This window comes from Terrapene carolina, unplaced genomic scaffold, assembly GCF_002925995.2.
Source record: "Terrapene carolina triunguis isolate 2854851 unplaced genomic scaffold, T_m_triunguis-2.0 Scaffold58, whole genome shotgun sequence".
Taxonomy (NCBI): domain Eukaryota; kingdom Metazoa; phylum Chordata; order Testudines; family Emydidae; genus Terrapene; species Terrapene triunguis.
Window position 1 is genome coordinate 46,061,313 of NW_020664409.1, and position 26,265 is coordinate 46,087,577.

At 40.1% G+C, this 26,265-nt stretch overlaps 1 protein-coding gene across 4 annotated transcripts in view; it reads right to left on the reverse strand.

Annotated features, from left to right (window-relative positions):
• The window catches only part of ST18 (ST18 C2H2C-type zinc finger transcription factor), a 55,532-nt gene that overhangs the window by 5,191 nt on the left and 24,076 nt on the right, over positions 1-26,265 (reverse strand). For 2 of the 4 annotated variants that reach the window (XM_024206178.1, XM_024206177.1), the window contains 8 exons: positions 20,796-21,041; positions 14,430-14,545; positions 9,371-9,433; positions 8,513-8,581; positions 4,382-4,444; positions 4,206-4,286; positions 2,791-3,012; positions 981-1,069 (listed from right to left, as the gene is read on the reverse strand). In XM_024206178.1, the coding sequence (XP_024061946.1) occupies positions 981-1,069; positions 2,791-3,012; positions 4,206-4,286; positions 4,382-4,444; positions 8,513-8,581; positions 9,371-9,433; positions 14,430-14,545; positions 20,796-21,041 (949 nt within the window). The remainder of the gene's footprint in view (positions 1-980; positions 1,070-2,790; positions 3,013-4,205; positions 4,287-4,381; positions 4,445-8,512; positions 8,582-9,370; positions 9,434-14,429; positions 14,546-20,795; positions 21,042-26,265) is intronic. The other 2 variants (XM_024206180.1, XM_024206179.1) reach the window with 1 other exon arrangement.

The window sequence follows — 26,265 nt, forward strand, 5'->3', positions numbered from 1 at the left end:
ACTGATAGAGAAGGATCAGGGCTTTAGTTTGCTGTGATACATAGTGTGGTTTAAAGTACTGTGAGAGGGAAGTTGTAGAGAGGCCAAAAGAGGCAAAAGAGGCAAAAGGAGAAAAAGCAGCACTCACTATTCACACCTACCAGCTGAAAAAGAACAACCCACCCAAGCCTCAATAAAAGCCTGATCCTGAGATGTACTGAGCATCCACCACCCCCAGTGATGAACGTTTTCCCCTCACTCAGTATCACTCCGGGTCTAATTCTGCTTGCAGATTATTTTTATTTCCATAGCACCTACAGGCCGCTAAGCTCAGCACCCCATTGTGTTGGGCATATTACAAACACACAGTAAGAGACAGTCCCTGTCCTGAAGACCTTACAGTCTAAATAGACAATATGGACAAAGGGTGGGGAACAGAGAGAAGTGAATTCACTTGCCCAAGGGTAAAGAATACCACCAAAGTCTCCTGAATCCTGTCCCTGGGCCCTACTCACAGGAAACAGAATCAAGTTCCCTATAACTATTTGACAGATGTTCCATTCTATTTAATGTGGGGAGAATTGTCAAAGTATTGCACGGAGACTGAGCAATACAATATGAAGTTAATGGGAACGAGGTAGCTAAACTCTGCTTTACACATGTATCCCTCTGGGGGTTTGTTTGAAAATCTTTATTTAACTGAGGTAACTCCTGCTGGTTTATGAATAACACAGAAAAAAACAAACCCCAAACCTGAATCAGACTTAGTTGTGTAGTTGTGTACCCCACATGTTATGGTCCATGGATGTAAATGATGTGTGAATGACATGTATCTTCTGTGAAGAAATGTTATTGCTTTTAAAGAAAGAGAACTTAAAGGCATTTATACCCATTTTCAGACCCCTTTACATGGTCAGTGTAGTGTAAAGAGGCAACGTGTAAATGAGAATTGGGTCCCTAGCAGCTGTATAAATGTAATCATCATTTGCATGTCTCCTTACCCCCACTTGCTTTAAGCTTGATAGTCATTAGTTCTTCTGAGATTTTGCCCTTTTTTATGGCTTGTGCATTCAGAGGACACCCTGACAAGCTAGAAAAGATAGAAAAAATGCTGTGACCCATGTGAAAATGGAAGCAATCCTTTCATAGCAATGTTACAGTGCTCATGTTCAGACCTTGATTCCTAAGGTCATGTCAGCAGCTCCATTATAACCTTGTTACAGGGAATAAAATAATTCACAAAGAGCAATTTTAGCTGTAAAAAAAAATGTCTGGCTTGAAAATTGGCACCGAAGTCTCAGCCTCGAAGCAAACTGTTTTTACAGACATTTCAAACAAATGAAAATAGCAGTGGGAGCTACTCTAAGGTTATGTGAATGTGATATTTACAGAAATCTTGAGGTCATATTGTCCCATCAATTTTTAAGCAAAACTTTCCACTGTGTTTATTGACAAATTATGCTTCAGAAAAAAGGGGGCAGTAGCATCCCTTTGAATGCTGAGTTTACCAACTAAAAAAAAAAAAATCTGACGTGAAGATTTTCACTGTGCCTAACTATAGTATCATTTTGATGATGCATAATAATGACCAATATGATGATACCTCTGGATTTATACTATAGGCTGCAATAGCTTTTTTAAAAGATTGTATTATATATACACCTCTACCCCGATATAACGTGACCCAATATAACATGAATTCAGATATAATGCAGTAAAGCAGTGCTCCGGGGGGGGTGGGGCCGCGAACTCCGGTGGATCAAAGCAAGTTTGATATAATGCAGTTTCATCTATAACGCGGTAAGATTTTTTGGCTCCCAAGGACAGCGTTATATCGAGGTAGAGGTGTAGTCACTTTGCTTTTTGATGACTGTCAGAGCTATTTGCTATACCAAATCTTACAATTGGTAATTATATGAGGCCATTTGCAGAGAGCACTCAAGGGCTAAGATTGACTGCACTGTCTTTAGAAGTGAACAATAAGAACTACCCCTATGCTCAAGAAATGGCAGAGGGATTCATATTCTGATTTAGTCAAGCTGGGAGTGAAGGAAAATTTTGCACCAGTGGGACAAAGTCATGGTTTTGCTTAGCTTGTTAAAAATAAGAGTTCTAATGAAAGTGGTGTTTCCACACAGGGAGCAATGAGGGCTTCTAAGATTTGAAGTATAGACCACTATTTCTTTGTCTTGAGCAGACTACTGGCCAGAAAGATGTCCCAATGCTAGCAGGCCACCAGAAACTTGTTCAGTCTTCTCTACACTGGGAAAATGCATCATCTTACAAATCATGTTAACTAGTGAAGTTGTTAAGATTTTTTTTCTCTCCTTGTAATGTCTTCAGGGCTGGATCTAGAAAGCACAGGTCTCATGTAAGCTTTCTCCTGCATGGAGATGGCTGGTAAGAATTTTGCAATTTGTGTAATAACAAAATTAATGCAATTGTTGCGTTTGCAAAACCTTGTGGTGAAATTCCAATAACATTTTGGATTACCTACTAAAGATACACAATCAATACTGGTAATTTCAAATATGTCTAGCTACCTTCTTCTTGTACCAAAAACCTGTAATCAGTCTCAGGAAATCTAGAAAGATCTGTGAAAGTCATTGTCTCGTGGGCAATGTTAAAAACAGTTCTAACCTCATGCAAACTCTCAAATTATTCAGCTTCCTATCGCCTCAACTGCTATATAAACTCTTTATAAGAATTCAACATAATTTAATTAGATTACAGCTTTATTTTTTTAAAAGCAACACTACAGTGGATTGTCAAGAAAAAACAACAAACAAGAGAGAAAACACAAAATTATACCTTCTGTGGGTGACAAAAACATTATTAACATGACCCAGCCCGTTGCAGCCTGGCAAAGGACAGTGTGGCAGTTCTTGTTTGTTCAGTTTCCAGGATAATGAAGACCCATTGAGAGGACTCTCCTTCTGTCTCTTGGCAGCCAAAGGACAACCAGAAGCAGTGCGATGAGAAGTGTATTTACCTGATATGTGACCTTGGCCATCACAGCCTATCACTGGACATCTACAGAAACACAGCAAAAGAATCCTTATATTTACTCAAGAGAACAGAAGACAATAGTCTAACAATAACCATCTAAGAAAAGGAGTCTAAGTGGCTACTACGCTGTCTGTGCAACTGTATTATGGCTTGATCCTGAGAAGCACCTGAATGTCCCACTGATGTCCGTGAGAATGAGGGATGTTTGGCAAATCTCAGGATTAGGCATTTCTAATACAGCTGTATGCCTTAACCACTTCAGCATTGACATCATATAAAACTATGTCAAAGAGAAAAAATTTGTTATCAGAGGGGGAAAAAGAATCACACTTTAACGGGTTTGTGAAGAGGCAACATTTTTTGTTCTCTATTCAAATTTTTGGCAAAAAACAAAAGGTGGTTTTCTGCAGGTGGAAAACTGTTATTTCCAAATATATTCCAAATACTTGCCAAGGTGAAACCTGATAGTTTTGCAGAGCTCTGTCAGCATTAATGAGAACATGCCTAGGGCCTTTCATATGACATACCAGACGTCTGAAAGACAATCACTAACTGAAATACTAAATAGTAAGAGCAGCACAGGAAATAACTAAGTCCTTTGTTGTAAATGAACTGGTCCTACATGGCTTGGCAGCTGATTGTTTATTTATTTATTTTCACAGAACATATATTCGAGTTAGGAATAAAGTTGATTTATGTAGAGTTATCAGTTCTTGCCTTGGTTGAAATTTTACCCCTGTACAGAAGAGGGATGGCATAAGGCCTATGTACCACTTCTATCCCCGTAATCCACATTTTCAGGGCTTAACGTGTGACTTGTGGTAGCTCTTTGCATAGGGATGGATTTCACCCTTTGTGTCTCCAATTGTGATACATGAGATTTTGGTGAATGTTTGCAAGAATTTGTTAATTGGATCCAGGCTTAAATTTCACCACTGCTACAGTTTATTGTAGCAAATATAGCAAGATTTTGCCACAGTCTAAAATGTTGTGAATTTTAGACTGTGAATTTTCCTAAATTTTGCCACACTTTGTGTCAGATAGGACTGGAATGAAATGTTCCACCAGTTTCACTAGCTGTGGAAATATCCTTTATCTTAGCTTTAACAGTAGGACACACCCACATACGTCTAAGAATAACTTGCACATTTCTTGGGATGTACCAAGCACCATCTTATTCTCCCTTTTGGCTGATAAACTCTTGCTTCTGCACTTACTTAAGTTCAGGGTCTTCTTTTTCTTCCTTGGTAGGAGTAACTTTGACACCACCTTTCCTGGCACGAGGGCAACCAGACAAGCTGAAAGAAGTACACAAAAGAAAAACTATTTTGTTCCGCTGACACGTTCCATGATTTCCCACAGCTTCACTCCCAAACAACTGAATGATTCTTACCTTCTGTGTGAAGCATAATTTCCAGTCACATGACCAGAGCCATCACAACCAGGTGTGGGACACCTAATATAATGCACAGAGCAAAAGAGATGACTTTTTAAAAAGGAACAGACAAATTTGTCTTCAGTGGAAGAAACAGCAGTGGCGCTTTTGCTGAACAAACACAACTAGCTCTTGCTGATATTTTTTTCCAGTAGGCAAACTGCTTTCATGTTTTCTTCTATAATTGTTTTTTTTAAATAGGGAACTTGAAATATATTGTATAACACAGCATTGCAGATTTGAACAGTATATGTTAATTTTTTCATAGCAAAATATTTCTTTTCTTATGAAGGAGCAACTGTGGAAAAACAAACATGTAGCCTTTTATTTGTTGACTTCTCTGTGAAATAACTGTTATGTGTTTATTTGCTGTCAGACTTACAATGACCGGCACATTTTCAATATAATCTCCATTTTATAGAAGGGGAAATTGAGGCTGAGAAGTTATGTCACTAAAGGTCACAGAGAAAATCAACATCATAGCCAGGAGAAGAACTCAGGAGTTTCTGTTTTTTAGCTCTGTACACAGAAAGGAGACCACGTCTGTTTTACATAGGATATGACTGGGTATTTTATTTGGCAAGTGGGCCTTGATTCCATTTTAGAGTTCAGGGGCTTTTCTGCATGCAGCAAACAGAAGCCTTCAAATTTGAAAGTTTAGTAACAAAATATTTCAGCATCCTAATGGAAGGAATAAATCTGTATCTTACTGTTAGGACCATACTTTCTCACTGGTGCTCAGATTGAATAGACATGTTGGCTGTGCCAATGCATGTGGGGCAAAAATCTGTCTGGGGATTGGTCCTGCTTTGAGCAGGGGGTTGGACTACAGATATTCTATGATTCTATGATTCTAAAGTCTACTGAAGTCAATAAGAGCCTTTTCATTGACTACAATGGGCTTTGGATCAGGCATTTGCTGGTTGAGTGGCAGATATTTAGGTTCAAAATGAATCTTGTACATATTTGAAGGGATTTTCTCTTTTGCCGTAAGTGTTCCTTTTAAAAATTCAGAAAGAAGAAACACACCTAGGCGTACAAAGCAGCACTAACAGCACAAGGAAAACATTTACCTTCAGATGCTGTGCCAGGTATTTGTGCATTTTTGTACAGTTTTGAGTACTAAAGCTAAGCCTCCCCAAGGGCCTTTGAACACTATGTTTTTTTCCAGAGTATCAGAATTACAGAAACATCTGTGCCAAGTAACCTTGTACTGATCCACTATGGAAATTCACATTGTTCAATAACCCTCTACACGTCACAACATCTTACCCGTGGTGGAAGCATTGTGGTTGGGTGATCTAAGTACAGGCATACTGGGATACTGTATTAAACACCTAAATATACAGTTGTAAACTCTCTTTTAAAGGTACAGTTGCACCTTTTAGAAGTGTATTATTCTATTTTTTTACTGCATCAATATTTAAACCATGATAGTTGGGGGGATCAAGTGGGTTTAAAGAAATGATAAAGAACTAACTTATATTGGTAATTAATCACAGGAATGACTGATCAAGGGGCGTAGTGGATTTTCCATCACTTGAACTTTATAAAATAAGACTGGCTGCCTTTCTAAAAGATATGCTATAGCTCAAACAGAAATTATAGGCTTGATGCAGAAATTACTGGATGAAATTCCATGGCTGTGTTATGTGGAAAATTAAGCTAGATGATCATAATGGTTCCTTCTGCCTTTAAAATTTGGGAACCTTTATCATCTCAGGCACCAGGTAAGGTATTCTGTACCAGTCCTTTTCTGTAGTACTCTGTGTACCAATAAGCCTCTAATTTTAAGTGTCTTCAATCTGACGAAAGTAACCACTTTTAAAATCTGTTCTTCACTGCAAACTGTAGATTAGCTGAAAATCAGAAAAGGTATCTTGCTGGCTTAGTGAGTCAAAATAGAAGGCAAAAGTTTAACTTGATTATTGCGAATTGAATGTGAACATTATTGTAAAAATATATGCATCTGTTCTTTTTGATGCCATATATATCTGTATAACTATGTGAAATAAAACTAGGACAATGGTCACTGGGGGCTTGATCCTGCAAATCCTTGTGCATCTAAGGATATATCTACATTGCAATCAGCATTTGCAGTGTAGACACACCATGAGGTTTTTTACTCATGTAGTCCCTGTGAACTAAAAGGCAATACTGATGTGAGTATAGCTACGCAGTTGCAGAAGTGTTTTCAGGATCTGGGTTTAGGGTTTCTTTTCTCCTTCCTTCTTCCTATATTTTTTTTCTAGATAATGCTGTAGAAAAATATACCTTTTTTAAAATGGGATTTTATTTAAAATTGGATAGAGTGAAATTAGTTTTTGCTCAAACCTGAAGCTGGATGACCGATGTGTAGCAAATAATTTTACTGGACCCTTTTTTCTCTTTTCAAATGGTCTGGGAACAAATTTTGAGTTTTACTATTTTGCTGGTTATTTGAAATTCGACGCTGAACACTTCATGCAACCTATTTCTGCTTATGGGCTGGTCGTGAACTTTGACTATATCTTCCATGACTCACTCGTTATTCATAGCATGTGGTTAGTAACTCAGGTCACATGTTGTTGCTTCTGTTTCCTTATTACACAACTGAAACTTTATAAGCTTTAGTTAAACAGTATCTATGTGGGTATGCAAATGTCACTGTTCACATGTGACTATGTGGGTTTGCATGCAGAGCAGCCATTTATTTTGTTTGTGTGAACACCCATTCAGCTCTGAGTTCATGGAAAGCAAGTAAAAGCGCTGAATCAGCGACTGATTTAGAAATTGGCACCATTTTCACGAATCTTTGTTCTGTCACTCTTTCCACAGCTTTATTCAAACCAAATGCTGGGGAGGTGAGTTCAGCAGACCCCAAAGTTGAAATGTCATGCCACTGTGTCAGCACCTCAGTAATGACTATGCTCTAAGAACAGCTTTCACCTCTTGCCCACATAGCTGGCCTTTTCCTACTGGCTTTGCTATGTCCCTAGAGAGCAGGCTTTCCTTGGCTAGAGTCACACAACATATTTTTTACAATGCAGGGCAGCACCTGAATATCATGACTGGAAGCGGCATTGTTTTATTTTGGGAAGTTGACAAACTTTCTAGCTAAACCCTGAACTTAAAACCTGGATTTGGCCACCTGTACTTGAAACGCCATTAAAGCAGTGTAAACGTACCATCATCAGAACTTACTTTCCTCTATTTGGACTGAGGGCGACTCTAAATATGGGCAGGGTGTACAGGCCCACAAACCCCCACTATGTTCTAAGCCATATACGGCAGGACCCCATTTATTGATTCAAAGAGAAAAGAGGGCTGGCAAACCTGTCAAAAGCTACATCTACACTACAAGCAGGGGATTCACATCCGTAGCTTGCAGTGTAGATGTAGCTAAAAAGCACCAACCATCCTTTTACTTCACTCCCTTCTGTTGACAAAAGCCGTCCATTAACTAGGTGATTGGCTGCCAATCCCTCTGCTGACTCCCATGGCCAGCTGTGCAGATTACTGAGGTCTGCTTAAGGCCCTGTACATCTGCCTATCTACTGGGGCCTGCAAAACCCTTTTGTGTCATTTCATGGTGAGAAATATGCAACACGGAATCATATGATTTGCCAGCTGCCTCAGTGACATTAAGCTGAGGGTATCTATCTAGTGCTGGAGGATGAAGACTGAAGATTTGCAGGCTTGGCTTGTTTTGGTTTTCAAATGTCTGAATACTTATCCTAACCTCTTTGATCTAGAAATCAGACGGGGTATTTTGTGAGATCAGATTCTTTGTAAGACTTTGGTACTTCCTGGCTCCAGCTGGTTCAGAAATACCATCAGAACAGCCTCTCTTTCAACGTTCGGAGTATCTGCACCAGGTTTGGGGAAGTGTATGGATATGAAGAGGTGCAAAAACATGAAAAACCTTTTTCTTAAAGGCTTTGGTTTCGATTTGTTTTCACGTTTGGGACAAGGGGTTGAACTGGCTTTTATTTTACAAAGATCAATTCTCTTACCTATTAATTAACTGCATTTGTTTGGGAAACATGCCAATATGAGATGAACAACAATCACCAAACCAAAGCCTTTTTTTCTATTGTCATTACTTACTTAAGCTCTTGAGAGTTGGCAGCCATAAGGGATTTTAATGTCTTGTCGGCTAATGGGCACCCGGAAACACTAAGGAAAACAGATGTGAAACATGTTTTCTTCAATATGCTAAAACAGAAAATGATTTTTCTAGAAAAGCATTAATTATTTATTATGGAATAGAAACAGCCCCCCCCCCCCCAAAAAAACCCCAAAAAACCACACTTGCTGTTGGCAAACGAGAGCTAGATAATACAGGGTAGTCATTCTTTAGATCGGAGCAGGTTACTTGCTCGGAGCCAGGTTCTGTCTGGTCCCAAAGCAGTTATGCATGGAGCTGGTTAGAGTACAAAGAGCTTTCCCACTCTTTTGTGTTGCCAGCATAAAGAGCTGTAGTTCATATTGTTGGGGAAAGGCAAGGACTGCTTCCTCCATACATCCAAAGGGAACGGCAGGAGATGGGACCATTGTCCCAGCTCAGAGAGGAAATAAGGGGCACCACACAAAAAGCATTTGCAAATTTGAGAACTTCAGAGCCACCTGTACTAAAGTTTGTGGAAACCTACTTTTAAATCTGTATTCATGGCAGTAGTGTTTGCACACTCATCCACTTAAGGACGCACAAACAGTACCATATGACTTATCTAACCAATCTCAGCTAATCCACACAGTTGCATAACAAATAATCAAAGTGAACTGTTTGTAATCAGCTAAAAAAACCTTGAGAGATATACCACAAGAAAAAACAAAGGCTGAGTTTGCTGGGTACATTAATTGGCTGAAAAATATTTGCCCAATAGTGTTATATATAAAAATATTAGAAGCTGACTGTACATAAAGCAGCTCTACTTCCTGTTATGAGTTTTTGTCATTTCTCACCTGCGGTGTGATGCATAGTTTCCTGTTACGTGACCACTGCCATCACATCCTGGAGTCGGGCAGCTGTATATAGAAAGTGCAGTTAGAGTTAAGACTGTTTCCAAATTATGTAAATACAGTTCACCCCCCCGCTAAACAACAACCTGCCACATACCAACTTCACACCAACTACAGTTGACATGATCTAAAATCAATGTTATCATCATGACGGTACCACTCTCGATCTAAGTATGTGGGTTAGAACACAGTACAGTTGTGTAAAGTTTCATAACCCATGTGAATCAAAACAATGTTATGTATCTCTGGGTTAGCTGAAACCACCATATGTTTTGCATATATTTTGCAGTTACCACAGATCATGGTGCAGTCTGGGTAGTTTCATTACTGCCAGCTATTTTTTATGACAATTCATAGATTTTAAGGTCAGCAAGTACCATTATGAACATCTAAGTCTGACTTCCTGCATAACAATAGGCCACAGAACCTCCGCCAGCAATGCCTGCACCATGCCCATAACTTCTGGCTGAGCTAGAACATATCTTTTAGAAAGGCATTCGATCTTGATTTAAAGACTTCCAGTAATGTAATTAGGTGTCATTGTGACTTCCAGGACAGACACAACTGACCATTCATCCAACTGCAGCCCAGAGTGAACAGGTTCAATTCCCTAGGAAGCTTCTGGGCTATATTCAGCAATAACAAAAATGATGGTATACATGTAGTACACTGGCAAAATTGTGCCATGTCTCCACTAACATCCCACGGGCTTCTACCAGCTAACTGACTTATTTCCATAGCTCAAATTGTATAGGTGTGTGCTGCAATGCCACATCTTGAGTTCAATCCTTGCTAATGGCCATAGTAAGGGGATCATAAATTACAAGATTAGTGTAAAGTGAGTGTAAGTGGCAAAGCACTAAAAAATTGCTCCAAAGTAGTAAAATAAGTCTGACTTAGGCTATGTCTACACTACAAAATGATATTGACCTAACTTACGTTGGCATACAGCTATCTTTGTTATTAAATCGCTTGTGTGCATGCACATTTTGCTCCTTGTGTCGGCGGTGCACATCCTCTCCAGGAGTGCTTGTATCGATTGCATTGTCAGTGTGGGGCATTATGGGACGGCTCCTGGAGGCCAGTAACAGTCAACGTAAGCAACGCAGTGTCTACACAGACACTGCATTGACATAGTTACATCGACCGTGACTCTGCGCCGCTTGGGGAGATGGTGTTGCTAAATCAGCGTAGAGAGGCACTTATGTCTGCAGGAGCCAAATTTATGCAAAGACACTTCCACAGCTAGGTTGACGCAAGGCAGCTTATGTTGACCTACCCTGTAGCGTAGACAGGGCCAGCTTTAGGCACCGCGGGGCCCGATTCGAAGGAGCTGCCACTGAAGTCCCGCCGCTGTCTTCGGCGACAGCTCAATCACTGCCGCGAAGGAAGGTCCCTCCGCTGAAATGCCGACGACGACAGTGCTGGGACTTTGGCGGCAGCTCAATCAGCTGCCGGTGCCTTCGGCGGCACTTTGGCGGAGGGACCTTCCTCCACGGCAGCGATTGAGCTGCCGCCGAAGACAGTGGCGGGACTTCGGCAGCAGCTCCTTCGGGACGTTGTGGGGCCCTCTTAGGGGCGCGGGGCCCAATTCCAGGGAATCGGCTGAATCGCCCTAAAGCCAGCCCTGGGTGTAGACCAGGCCTTACTCATTGAGGCCTGATTCTCATTTACACTTAAGTCCCTATATACTGCTCTAGTGGTGTAAAGCAGAAAGGACAGGAGCAGGGATGAATTACATGTACGCACGTTGTAAGGCTCTTTATGCTGTTGGAGTTGTATAAAGGGTCTTTAATATACCTGAAAATCAGGGTTTGAGGGGCCTTTATATTGACTCAATCAGGGTCTCAAACCAGCCAGATGTGCTCCATCAGAGTTCTCCGGTGTAGAGGAGTCCCCAACAGGCACAATCAGTGTAGCTGGCTCTACATCACCTCTTGCAGGATGGGTATGGCCAGGGTGTTTCTATGACCCAGCTATTCGAAGTTGCTGGAATGGCCCATTGGGGCTGTTGGAAATCATCCTCTGTGTATAGATATCATTTTTTTTTCAAGGGCCTATGTCATTATAAGAACTTCCTCATGATGGAGCCACTTGTATTGACTTGCTCAGTATGTTCTGGGCTCAGTGAGCACACAGTACATACTGTCTGCCCCCAGTATCAGCTATGGATTCTTCATCCAATACATTAAAAATGTTTCTTGTTTCATTGTCTGGACAGGTGCACTTTAGTTATACATTGCCACTCTGTGTGCAATGTATCCACTGTGAATGTGTTAAAACTGGATGCAATTCTTGTAAGTAATCTGATAATATGGTGAAGAAAGGACACCCAGTTATTACGAAAAGAAGGAAAATGTCTTTATCAACATCTGGAAATCAGCCCATATCACAAAGCAATAAACATCACAGAAGGAAAGACATTAGTGTTTTTAATAAATTCACAACCGTTTTTTGTTGTTGCTGTTTTACAAGAGGCAGAATAAACTCAAGCCTGAGGCCATTTAGGTCATGAACTGCAATTGCAGATACAATATGGTGAGCAGCCAATATGCAGATTGCACTACCAGAGGTGAAAGACTCATTCTACAGAGTTTTCCCTTAGGAAACGTAATTTCCAGAGACAGAGATTGAGTCTCACTGACTCAGTGCCACTGAGTCTGCAAAGCAAATAGCAGGACAAGGGTTGATGTCATGGAGTTCAGCTGTGAATGAGTCTGCAGTGATGTGCTATGGACTATCGTCAGTAAGTGGTGCAGACTGCTTTTGTCTTGAGGCGCCTACCAGGGTTGGGAGATAGAGGGGAAAACAGCAATGAAATATGTATGCTGAGTCCCAGGTGAATATTAAATTAGAGACAGAGCAGTCTATGGATGTCAAAAAAACGTTTTAGATGTTGACAATGTTTTGATGTGAATCCAAAGATTTTTCAAGGAGCATAGCCAGGATTTTAAGACATGATTAGTGGTCTTGGGTGTCCAAAAAGAGACAGTTGAAAAGGGCCTAATTTTCAGAAGGTGGGTAATCAGCTTTTTCTGAAAACAAGGCCCCTCTAGGGAATCTCAAGCTGGACACCCAAAATCACTAGTCATTTCTGAAAATCTTGGCCTGTGCATGCAAACTGGCTACTGGCATTACACATGTAAACAGACTGGTGAATAACATGGCCTCATTCAATCGTTTTAAATAATTTGCCTGTTTGGAAGGTCTCAGATCTAATCCTTATAAAACTAAGTTATTAATTAACTTTCTTAATCAGCACATACACTGCTTTGTTCCCTGCCACTTGAGGCAAATCTGTATAAGTCCCAGTTGGTTTTGGTTTTTATTGTTTTTAAAAGATAGGTGTTAAGTGACTCTGCTGTGTTATTCTACATGTTTCCACAACTGTGTTGCTTTATCAGATAACAAAATGGCCCAGTCTGTGTTAATGCTCAAAAGCTGCTTCATTTTCCTACTTTAAATCTGTTTTTTAAAAGGAAGTGAGACACATTATAGTTCAGATTGTGCAAGTAAGGGAACAGTCTGTTTACCCTATAAACACCTTGAACAAGGACTGTTTCTTCATCTATGTTCAGTACAGTGCAGAACCTGCTGTTACTGCATAACAAATACTGACAACAAGGACATGCAGAAAGGAAATGACTCTGAGGCAGACACCCCACATTCATTTGTGGGTCGAGCTCTAGGACGCAGGCCATCTTGCAAAAAATGAAGGAGACTGTGGGCCTGATTCTCCACTCACACAAGTTTTACACTGTTGTAATTTCACAGACTTCAGTGGAGCTTCTACTGAGTTACACCAGTGTAAGCGAGAAGAGAATCATGCTCTGTATATTGGGGATCTGGGGAGAGCAGACAGTTAATTATTATGTAATGTACAAGGCAGAGACTATTTTTTTCTATTTTGAGCAATGGCCTTAAAATACTTTGTCCAGCAAGCACATTATGTTGTTCAACATCTGGAGTACATGGAATGTACCTGGGGACAATGCTGCTCAACGGATTTTTTTTTACAGTCAGTGTTATTGTCTTACATTCAGCACCAGCATTTAAGAAGTCTGAACTCCTGTAATTTATTGTAAAGGAACAGCTGAGGTTTCTTTTAAGAATGATCCTTTAATCTAAAGCATATTGAATTTATCCTCAGTCTGTATTATTCTCATACAAAGGAATTTCAGACTCTTGATTTAGTCCTTGAACTAAACTCATCTGAAGCTGTTTTCCTCCTTACCTTCCTGCTTGAGAACTCTGGGATCATCTGGTAATATGCACACATAATGTAACGTATGGATATGGATGCTGATTTTCCATTATCTTATAGAAGGGCAGCATGCATCTTAGAACTACACTCATGGTGACATCTACATGCCATTCTGACATGGACATCATTGTGCAGTATGTGTGGTAACCTCTGCTACCCTCATTGTCTTTAGCTATTAATCTTTTCTGAGTTTGCACATGGTTCTCTGCAGATAGGCAGGATTGAGTCCTTAGTGAGTTGTTTGTTGTTATGGTCCATATTTTTTATCGGCTCTGCTTCTTTTAAATCCTAGAGCTATGCCCTGGATTCCTACACAAAATCACTGCAGGGGATCTCCATGGAGGACAGAGGGAAAACAAAAAAATCTGTTTTCCACAACAGTAATAGGAGTCTCAGAACAGCCACTCTGCGATCATTACTACAATCCACGTGTGTAGTGGTGGCTGCTGCCATTTTATTACCTCTGTGCATGAGAGGTGGGGTTAGACAGTAAATCTATATAGTCATGAATCCTCCATCCAGGCCGACAGTCCTTTCCTGACTTGCCTCGACTATAAATCTCACTGCTGCCCAGCCCAAGAGAGCCACAATGGAACACTCTTGGGTAGGAAGCAGTGGGTGCAGAATTCCCCTGCACAGCTCCTCCAAAGCAGCTGACTCACAGACGTTCTGCTGTGCTTAGTGTCTTTAGTCTTCACAGAGGAGGAGAAAGGAAAATGTGACATTTTTGTGACTCACGTGATGAGTTCCTTCTTGAGATCTCTTGGATGGAGCTTGGGTTTTGGACTCGGTATGGAGACATCTCCTGGATACTTTTTTTCCTCCAGGTTTTCTGGGGAGCTCAATGGATCTTTCTGAAATATCAGATAAGAATGTCACAAAGGGTTTTCTCTCTTCCCTGTCTTTCTTATATTCAACCCATCTTTTGTTTTTGTGTATGTGTGTGTGTGTGTGGGGGACCTCTTGAAGAACATACAGGCAAAATTATCTAAGCTTTCAGCAGTGATGGAGATATGATAAAAGATTAATGCACCATATTTTCAGAGATTGAGGGATAGATGTTTTACTATGTGCAATGATTTATTTGTAAAATAATTCCTAGAGGTCTGGAAGCCACACGAGGTCTTGAGGCTGTATCCTGGGTAAACAGGGTTTATATTTGGAAAATGATAATGCTAGCGAAAGAAAAAATCCATAGAGAAAAGAAGGGGAAAATACAGCCCTTGGCCTGAAAGTTATTGAACATTTTGAGTTACAGAACCTATAGTTTTGCAAGGGGGGATTACTCTTGTTTTCTTCTGCAAGTAAATCACTGTGCTACTGTATGCTGTACAAATAAATATGATTGTACCATAAACAAATAAATCATTAAGCTGCAGTCTAAGAGATGTAAATGCAAAACTCCCTAAGAGTGTGGCATGAAGTGATGTTTTAATCTTATCCGAATAGTAGAGTCTTGTTATGAAAAAAAATCACAAATGTTCTTTGCAATTTTCTTGCAGAACTGTAGGAATGGTCTTCAGTTCTAACCTGGCCTGTTCATTTGTAGATAAAAATTTAAATGTTACCATCTGTTGTTTTGCTGTTTAATGGATACTATAGAGACATAGTAGTCACTCTATTGAAAAGACATTTTGGAAATCTGAAATATTGAATATTACAGTTTCACTTTCTGAAGACTTCTCTTTTTAGAATGTCATTGCTTCAAAATGGCTTGGTCTAGAAAGTTCAAGATTGTTTTGTCCTCACTGAGGACTAGTGGGTTTGAAATTTTTTGGAAGATTAAGTGGTTCATTTTGGAGAGATTCATTATGAACACATAAACCTTTGAGAAATCTCCAGAGTCCCTGGCAGAACTACAAAGTCTGTAGAATTCCCAGCTGGGATTCATGCCAGTTTATAAATGCCACTGGAGCAAGGAGACGCAGATAAGTAGGCTTTGCAGAAAAGGCTTAATAGGACCAGAGATTGCTGCCTAAGGTTGGGACAAGAAGCACTTTGGTCCTGCAAAGCTCCCAGACCTAGTACTGTAGGTGCTTCTGGCATTGTACAGTTGACAAGCTCTCCAGGACCAGGGCTGGGGAATTGTGGCACTTAGAGGATCTCCAGGACTGGAGAAAACCACAGGGACAGGGACTTCTGTGAAGCTGATAAGCACAGAGTGAAGAGAGCAGCAGAAACTGGGGTGAATGTGGACTGCAAATGGAGCTTCTGCAGGGGTGCTGGAACAATTTGTATAATGGGAGTACTGAGAGACATTCAATCAAACTGTAAACCCTGTACTTAATGGAAACCACTTCAAACCAGGGGGTGTGACTGCACCCCTATTCCAGCACCTATGAGCTTCTGCCTAGTGGGGGTGTTGCTTCTGATAAAGCTTCCATATGCTCCCCAGTTCTGGCAGCTCACCTATGCCAGTCTGTAGCTGGTTCCTTTACATTACTTCCTTCTGCTTTCAGGTGTTGGCTATCTATTGCCTACTATAACTCACATTATATATACACACATATAAACCTCGTCATATTATTGATAAATCAATTACTTCTAATTTTTACAACTGCATTTGTGAGGTTAGATTGTTTGGGAATCATCTCATATGCTACTATAACTAACAGAGAGTACAAATATTTTTCTTCATTTTTTTTCTACACAGTTTTTTCATGGTAATTATTAATACTTTTAAATGGAGGCAATTCAACTAATATTTTAGGCTTTGGGGATTTTGTTTTTAAAGGAAAATTTCAGATAAAGATAACCTTAAAAGATCCCAAAGGTATAATTATCTATTACTTTATTTTACTTCAATTTAATTTTAATTAATATAATATAAATATTTATTCATTTAAAACATTATTAAAAAGTAAATATAAAAAACTAAATCTGTGAAAGTAAATACAATTTGGAGTTAATGTTAAAAAGCAGTATTTGAAAATTAGGAAATTTAAAAAATGTTGTTCAAAAGCCTAAATATCAGAGTTTTGCCATTGATTTCAAAGGGGTCATTATTTCTCCCATCAACTTGAACTCTGCCCTTTATTCTGACCACCCTTCCTTATGTACTTTTCAAGTGCTAACTGTTGACCCTTACTATCAGAGAGGAACCTCAGCACTGTAGCTGCCTATGAAGAGCAAATCCATCATTAATCAGAAACTAGAGACTGGTACTTCCCTGCATCCTGCAGCATGGGCCAGAGACCCCAAATAACTTCACAAGCCAGGCTTAATGTCCCTATTTACCTGCTCCAGCCGGACTGCATTTATGATTTTATGTGTGTTTTATGTTGCCCTCTAGTGGCCAACTCACATAGAGGATAAGGGACCTATTAATGCTCCCATCAAAGGGATTTGTTCTTTATATCAAGTGGAAGATGTGTGTGTGTGTGTGTGTGTGTGTGTGTGTGTGTGTGTGTGTGTGAGTGACAGAGAGAGAGAGATACACCCAGTAAGTGTCTGATATGTGCAGCACATACATTCATTAGATAGTGTTGCTTGCAAGTTACAGAAGGCCCCATTGAGCTGCTTGGGATCCTAAGCAATTGCTTAGTCTGCTTATGCCTAGTGCCAGCTCTGGTTTGAATGTTTTGACTTTCAAACATCTGGGTTTTCAAATGTTAACTGTGAATTCCCTGCATTGCAATTTGAATAATTCCCTGCATTGCAATAATGTAAGAATACTCTTTTATATTAACAGGTACTTTCTTACAATCTTAATTCCACTGTAAATAAAGTTCTTTTGTCTGAGATTCTTTGCAAAAGAAAGACATGTTTTAAAGGGAAGCACATAGCATGAAAAAGGTGCTAATTGAGATTAAGAGGATAATAAAAATCTGTCTTTTTCCTGTTGAAATTCTCTAGTATATTTCTGAAGAAGGCCAGAGACAAACATTTAAGCCAATAATTTCCCTTAATAGTTTGGGGGATATTGTTATTATTCAAGCAGCATGAAATCCTGGGGGCTGGGGAAGTTAAAAATTGCAGTAGTAACTAGAAGGGAGGCATGATGCAAAGGGGCCATGCAGAAAGACACTGAAGTTCCTTGCATGCCAGGGGAGGCTGGAGGAGGCAAACTGGGCTATGTTCATGGCCAGCTGGTCCCTGACCATGCAGATCCACTGGCAATAAACACACGTATGGGCTGTCCATTGGCCCCTGAGTAGCTAGTCCTGCCCATAGCCTGCATTAGCAGCTGCAAGCTACTACTGCAAGTTGGAGCAGAGAATTCTTTCCTTGGCTTTGCACATATAGGGCTGAGCACGTAGACAGGTACCTGGGCTGTGCACTCCTCTAGTGGATTTCATATTTACTGTGTGACATAAATCCTTTATAGAATGGGTCAAAAAAACTCCCCCCCCATCATCCATCCCTTTTTTTTTCACTTATGGTAAGTGGATACTTATCTCAGTTAATTAAGTGCAGAGTACAATTTCTAGACAGCAGAGTTAGAATGAAATGTTATTAGAATTCTAAAGCATATTAGACTTAAAAAAAATCAGAACCAGAGGTCTATTTTCTACAAAGAGTGTGTGTGTGTATTCACGCGCGGGCACAAAAGAAAGCAAGCGAGCAATGAAATTCCACTAATGTACAGATGGAAGTTTATATTGATTTCAGCAAAGACCAGAACATAATGGTAACATGAATAACAGATAATAGCATCTGGCACTTTTAACATTTTTAAGCCCTGAAATCTTTGGAGAACTGACAGTTGAACTAAACTGACAGCTCTGGTTATTTCTCGGTGCTTTCCTTTTTACAGAGATGTTGAGCTTTTTCCAAATTCAGAATTTTTTTTTAGGGGGCATCTGGACAGGCTATTTCACTAAGAGAGAGAAAGACAATATTTTCTGGAAATTACCACCAAAATTAAGCAACTGTTGTGCATATGAACCAGATAACAATGAATTAGAAATAGATATTATCATTCATTTGCTTTGCATGGGGATAACTGCCAGACTTCTACTTGCAAAACAGAACCATTGGCCCTGAGACCATTGGCCACGTCAATGTTCTCTGGGAGCAGAAGTGCTCAGAGCAGAGGTCTTGGGCCAGATCCCTGATTAGGGACAAATTGCACACAGTGCAGTCCATTGGGGTGGTGGGGTGCAAAGATGGCTGTATACTCAACTTTGTGGCCTCCTCAGTGATGGCACTGATGCTGCTTATGCAGTGCCCGGGGCCAGTCCCCACACCACAATTGGCCAAAACTGCAGTAGGGGAACAGCGTGGCATAGGGGTGTTCTATCCGTGCCCTCTTTCCTCTAGCCATGATCCCTATTCTATGCTACGCTGGCAGCAGGGAAGAGGAGTGGCATGAGAGCTCTTTGCCAGGTCTGCAATACCAGTGGATTCCCTGGCAGTGGGATAATTTTCTCAAGGCTGGATATACCTGCTGGCAGTGCAGCACAAAGGGGCCATATTGCAGGGAAGAATCTGGTCCTCTTACTCACTACATAATTTAAACCACACTCCAGCCACTGTCTGTCTTTTCTCAATAAAAATTGTTATACTAGACGCTTAACCCTGGGTTACAGATCAGCATCAGCAGAGTGGGGATCACAGCACTTAGCTCTCCAGGACATGACAGCTACCATAAGACCACCTAACACTTGGCAGCCTGTCTTGTGTAGTCTCGTGATGGCAACTGCCTGTACCCATCCTGAGAGTTTTCTATTCACGTGACTGATACCCTTTTTCTACCAGGCATTTTGAAATACTAGAGGTGAATCCCCATCCTCAGCTCTAGGTGGATCTATCCTTGTTGAATATGTTACTTTATTAAAGTTCACCAATCATGATAATTCAGAAAAAAAAACACTTCTATAATAACTACAATGCTAAAGTGCTACTTTTCTACTTCATGCAAATACAAATGGGATAGCCATATATTCGAACCTGAACTAAAACTCCAGATCTGAACTATGGGGAACTTTGGGGCTGGAACAGAACTCTGCAACTCAGGCCCATCTCTGTCCATTACCAAGATTTAATTTAGTTACTTGCCTATGAATATTCTTCACCATGATAACAAATCCATCCAAACCTTCTCTGAACCCTATTCTGGCAGTTAAGTTCAAGAGAAACATGCAGCCAAAAAAAGAAATAAGAAAACCAAAGAACACTATGCTGACAACAGTCAATAAAGAAAATACACAAAAGGGGCAAAACAAAGACACATAAAGCAAGAAAATTATCAGCACTTGGCTCTCCTGGACACGGCAGCTACCATACGACCACCTAACACCTGGCAGCCTGTCTTGTGGAGTCTCGTCATGGCAGCTGCCTGTACCCATCCTGAGAGTTAGTTTTGGGTGATTTATTTAGGTTTTTGTATTTTTGGGCTATTTATTTCAATTGATATTCCCTAATTCCAGCAATATATTGGGGAATGTGCATTTCTGGAATTTTAATCTTTGGACCCTGCAAGACTCGCAGTAGGATGATGTGAGCAATGCACACCTGAAATGTGTCAAAGAAATGATAATACTTTGTCCCAGTGAAAAATTATTGTAGGATTTCATGCCTGTATTTATACATACCCAAACACAGAGATGTCTGGAATGCACAAAATAATAAAGTTGCTTGGAAGAATTACATTGCACTTCAAAATTATAAGGTTACTTTTACTTTTTAAAAAGACCAAAAATATACTACAGTTAGGTCATGACCCTCCAGCCACTGGAGAGTAGGGATACATTTTCAAAAATGGGTTCTAATTTTGGATGTCTTAGGTTATGCAGGTTGAGAGACTTGCATGCCCCATTATTCTGGTTAAAATGAACAGTTGCTTTACAAGTGCCCAGCAGTTCTAAAAGTAAGGCCTTAGAGCCAAGATTTTCAAAAGTGACTAATGATTTTATGTGCTGTATTTGAGACACCATTAAAATTGGCCTGATTTTCACAAACTGCTGAGCACCCACATTCTGCAAATCAGTCTTCGTTAAGATGTATCAGATTGGGTACTCCAAATCAGTCATCACTTTTGAATATTGAGGCCAGGATGTCTCAAGCTGGGCATTCAAGCACCCAAGATTAGAGGCCACTTTTGAAACAGAGGGCTTTAGTGTCAGTTCTTCAACTGCTCTAACTGAAAAGCTGAAAAGATACCTCTTTCTCTTCCTCTTTCCTGCCATGTGTCTTGCTATAGTTGATTGGCATATCCCAGCCCTCCTGTTCACAGAGAGCCTGGTAGAAGGCTGCATTTACCAGAATGCTGCTTGTTTTGAAGGGAGAAGAGGAAGGAGTGGGAAGTGCTGCGTTGGAAGAAGTTAGAGGCATAACCTTGTCCTGGTTTCGGTTCTTTTTCATGCTCAAATCCAGAGTGCCATTTTCATCCACTTCTATCTCAGCTCCCTGATATATAACAGGAAATAGAGAAATGTTTAGACAATGCACAGTTTGAGACTGCAACATAGCCATGTGGTGCTTTTAACGGATAATTGTAAATGCACGCTTTTATTTAAATTTATCTGAGTCTAAAACCAGCTTTTGGATTTACATCAGTTAATGTTTAATTCTTAGGCAGACTTAAGTGTAACCTCAGTAATGCTCTCCAGGCTTCTGAGCTTAAACACAGTAAGTAGCATTTAAATAAGATGCTTCTAAAATGTAAACTATACATGCTAAATCTGAGTTTATTTAAAAAAAGTTTAGCTTTAAATCTTCTTGATCTTTTTACTCTTAGAGAGAACTATGACCCCCAGTCACAGTTAAAAGCATTAATGCACTGCTTAGTTCATCAACAGCATTATTATTACATTTCCACCCTCTCCTCCCTCATGCCCCGGAAATATTCTGTAACATGGGGGGCGGAAATGTGCTAAAACAGATGAAGGAGAATTTTCCCCTGATGTTTCATACAACACTGAAAATAACATATTGCCTTAAGCAGAATTTGACTTGGAAAGCACCTTTAAAAAGATTTACTACAAAACAAGTGCCAGATTGTGCCATTAAGGCACAGACCTGCAATAGGAGCAGGGTAGAGCCACACCGGCATAAGGAAAGCTCCTGGGGGCACCATGTACGATTCATCTCAGAGATCTCCAGCATACAGCACACACTCTCCTCTTCAATGGGCTAGTTCTGCTGGCTGGTACGTGTGTGTGGTAGGCCTCATCCTTGCCCCTCCCTCTCTCCTTTTGTCATCTTGAGACCTGGTAGCAGGGGCTGCTACTACCTTTCTTAGGAGCACAGGGAAGGGAAAGTTCCTTGTTCCCTCCCCCTCTCCTTCCGCAGTTGACCATAAAAGCGAATAGAAGACAGAATTCTTGGTCTGGCAATTGTGTCCTTAAAGTGGGATTCAGTAACAGAGGCTACAAATATACATCCTATGTACTATATAATTTAGGCAGGGCTGACCCTAGGTTTTGTCAGTATCTGAAGTAACAATCCAGCTCTCCCCCTGCCTGTTGGGTTTCCTCACCTCTGAAAACACATCACCCACACACCTGGCCTGTCTACAATCTCATTTAAGAAATTGAAAACCATCTCCCTGTCACCTGTTTGCGGAGTTTCCACTGCCTCTGGGCATCCCCATCCCCTCTGCATGGACAGAAAAGCCATGAGATGGCGCCAAAGGGCAGCTCTCAAATCAAGGAGCAACGTTATATGTGTGTGGATGGGGGCAAATTAAAAGAGTCAGCTTCTGCCACAGCTCACAGTTATTAGTCAAATGGGACCATGGAATGAGAATCTGGTTTCAGGCTGTGAGTATGTATGGCTTTCTGGCCTCTGGAAGAGCAGAGACCTATGTAGTCTTATTGCATAAATTGTCCAGTCTTAACAGGCCAACACTGGCTTTGGGGTTATGGGCTGACATCAGAGTAAAGATGACTTATCAGGCAGTAAGTACAAAGATGTCTGCACTATATGTTCCCATTGTTATTGTTTTATTATTTGTATTGCAGAAGGGCCCAGAGGCCCCAGTTAGAGCTTGGGGCCCAAATGTGCTAGGTACTGTATAACCATAGTAAGAGACAGTCACTTCCTCAAAGAGCTTACAATCCAATACAATGGAATGCGGAGTTCTGCTTCAGTGTTGATGGTATGATAGACCACCCTGGCTGGACTCAGATGGAGCACAGGCACCATCCAGGTAGCCATGTACTAATCCTTCAGTGGCACCATTTTCAAAGAATAAATGAAATCACAATGCCCATTTAACCATAGGGTGACTTCCACATTGTGATCCACTTCAAATCATGGTACCGGCAGCAGTAATGTCATTTTACTGAAGGAGGCCAAAGATTTGGTAACATAATTAGCAACTTCCTGGCCTTTATAAGCATTTAAAGGCCATCCAACAATTCACTGTTGGTATTGCCCATCTAGACTTTCTTCAGCAAAGGAAAGCAGTTTCCTCAAGCATATTTGTTGGCAGGCTGTGAACGCAGATGGTAGCCAGTGATCCAGGCCTACATTTTCAAAAGTCATGAGTGATTTGGGGTGGGTCAATTTTTGGGTGCCCAGCTTGAGACACCTTAAAGGGAACCAATCTTCAGAACTGTTAAGCGCCCGCCTTCTGAAAATCAGGCTTCTGTGAGGTGCCTCAAGTTGGGCACCTGAGACCAAAACATACAAAGTCACTAGGCATTGTTGGAAATGAAGAACTTAATGATCAACTCTTGCTGTGGGGCCAAAAGCCTAAGAGAGATGCACTAGCCTAGTTCCAAGGACTACTCGGCTAGCTGCTTGTGCACAATTTAGAAACTCAAAGGCACCTCTTGTATTTGTTTCTCTTGCATGACAAAGTTCACATTTTCAATCACTCAGCTTAAAGAGAGCTATGCGTTATTATATTTATGGGAAGTAAATACACTTCTAATATGTTCATACTAAGACGCTTTGGTTATATCTTTCTGCCCCTTTTTAGTAAATAGTTTAATCTCCTGTGATAGTTTTAAGCCCTGAATTTGACAGTACAGCTTATCCTGGATAATAACTTAGTAACCACAACATCTTATGCCATCTGTATAATATCAAATACATTTTTATACCAGCATTAATAAACCTTAGTTACAAAAATCCAAGATATTAACTATATCTTTGCCAAGTACATTCTCCAGGATCCGACAATATAGGTTGGCCATGATTGCCCCAGCGTTTTTTGGCTTCACAGTTGATATGTAACTATAGCAATGAAACAGAGCTACAGTAATCAAGTTTAATGACCAATGTAAAGTAAAATGCTAAATATTGTAGTTGGTGACATTTTTCATAATAAAAAAAACTTGAGTTAAGTCTGCACAACCAACATTCACATAAAATTCCAGACCTCTGTGACAGATGGCTTAGGAGAAGAAGCCATGTGACTGGGCTGCAGTACTTTTATAGTGCAAAAAACCATAAATAGTGCAGATTCTCTGTCACTGACAAAATATCAACTACTCTGAGGGCGACAACAACAAAAAATTGAACAAAAACAGTCATGGTCCTCCCAAATTAAATTGCAGATTGCAAAATGTCAGGAAATATACATCATCACTGGAAATAGGGCATCATTCGCTGCACCAATGAGATTTGATTGATGGGAAGAACATTTACTGATGTGGCTATTAAGAGATTTTCCAGTGCTTTCCCAAAATTCACACAGAAGTTGGGTTGTGCAACGCGCACCAAATTCCAACCAGAAAAAGCATGGATTGTATGCATTTGTGAAGCAGTGTACAGATGGGGTTTAAGTGAGCTCACAGATGCACACAACAATTAAATATAGTAATGGAAAAATATTCCCTTTTGCTCATAGTCAGATGGATCACAAATTTAAAGCATGGCTTTTTATTCTGAACACTCTGCTGCATTCATTGCAAACTCCAAATGGTGAGGAAAAAAGGATGGTCACAGAGACTATTCCAATTTTCTTTTCTATTCTCATCCTACCTTCCTCTGAATATGTCTCCTTTACTTATTTTCCCAGTATTTATTTTAAAGGGAAATTAACAAGACAAAAATGCCAAAAGTTTTTGTTAGACTACAGCTACGAAATAAAAAATAGAAGGAACGTATATTTGACTTGTAATATTTGGTTCCTGTTCTAAGAGCAGTTTTGACTTCAGTAAAGAGCCAATTTTGATCCTATTAAAATTAACGAGGGCTAGAGGAGGACTGTTTGGTTTCACACCATGACACCTTTCAAATAAGTTCACCATAGCAATGTAAAATGTACAAGTTCTTAGCTTAAAAACTGAAGTATATAAACTACAGAAGTATAAAATATAAATCTGGCCAATGAAGGCTCACGTGCCTGATTTTTCCCTATATTAAATCAGTAAAGGGCCTGAGTCTGATCTCACTTATGCTAATGTAAACAAGGAAACAATTTTGTGAAGACAATAAAGTGAAACCAGTGCAAAACCAATGTGAGAACAGACCCATGCTAATGGCATTCAAGCTACTCCTGATTTACTCTGATGTCAATGAGAGTATAATCACCCCCACAGGTCTGAGAAACAGCTGGAAAAAGGAGTTTAGAATGAAAAATGAGAGAAAAATGACTAAAACATATTTCCCCTTTTCCCTAGGATCTGTGCTGTGAAACAGATACAGCAGAAGTGCCACGCTAATATGAATAACACAAAAATTGTACACAAAAATTACTAGCCACTTCACAGCAAAGATTTAATAGCTTAGATTAATAACTGAGCTTTGTCGTGAGGTCTCACAATCTGACTTCTTTATTTTATAAAATATATTACAGAACATTTCCTAGTACACTATGAAGTATTGCCATTAACCATTAAAACTGAACTACATTAATCTACTAAACAAGGTATGGCCCATTGTGATGGATTTATCCCTTGCTTTTGTTTTTGTTGGCTCATTTGGTAACTCACAATATTTAATATTCTGCAATGTCTCTGAAGTAACAATTCCAAGTTAGGCCTTTACACTACAGTTTGATCAGCATGGTGAATCATTGTTTCCACATGATTCTCAATGCAGAACTGGGGTCTTAGGGAGGTTCTACTGTAACATGTAGGGCTTTCTATCCGTTCTTTGATTGTCCAGAGAAAGAAAGGTTTCAGAGTAGCAGACGTGTTAGTCTGTATCCGCAAAAAGAACAGGAGTACTTGTGACACCTTAGAGACTAACAAATTTATTAGAGCATAAGCTTTCGTGGGCTACAGCCCACTTCTTCGGATGCATATAGAGTGAAACATATATTGAGGAGATATATATACACACATACAGAGAGCATGAACAGGTGGGAGTTGTCTTACCAACTCTGAGAGGCCAATTAAGTAACAGAAAAAAACTTTTGAAGTGATAATCAAGATAGCTCAGTACAGACAGTTTGATAAGAAGTGTGAGAATACTTACAAGGGGAGATAGATTCAATGTTTGTAATGGCTCAGCCATTCCCAGTCCTTATTCAATCCTGAGTTGATTGTGTCTAGTTTGCATATCAATTCCAGCTCAGCAGTCTCTCCTTGAAGTCTGTTTTTGAAGTTTTTCTGTTGTAAGATAGCCACCCGCAGGTCTGTCATTGAATGGCCAGACAGGTTAAAGTGTTCTCCCACTGGTTTTTGAGTATTATGATTCCTGATGTCAGATTTGTGTCCACTGATTCTTTTGC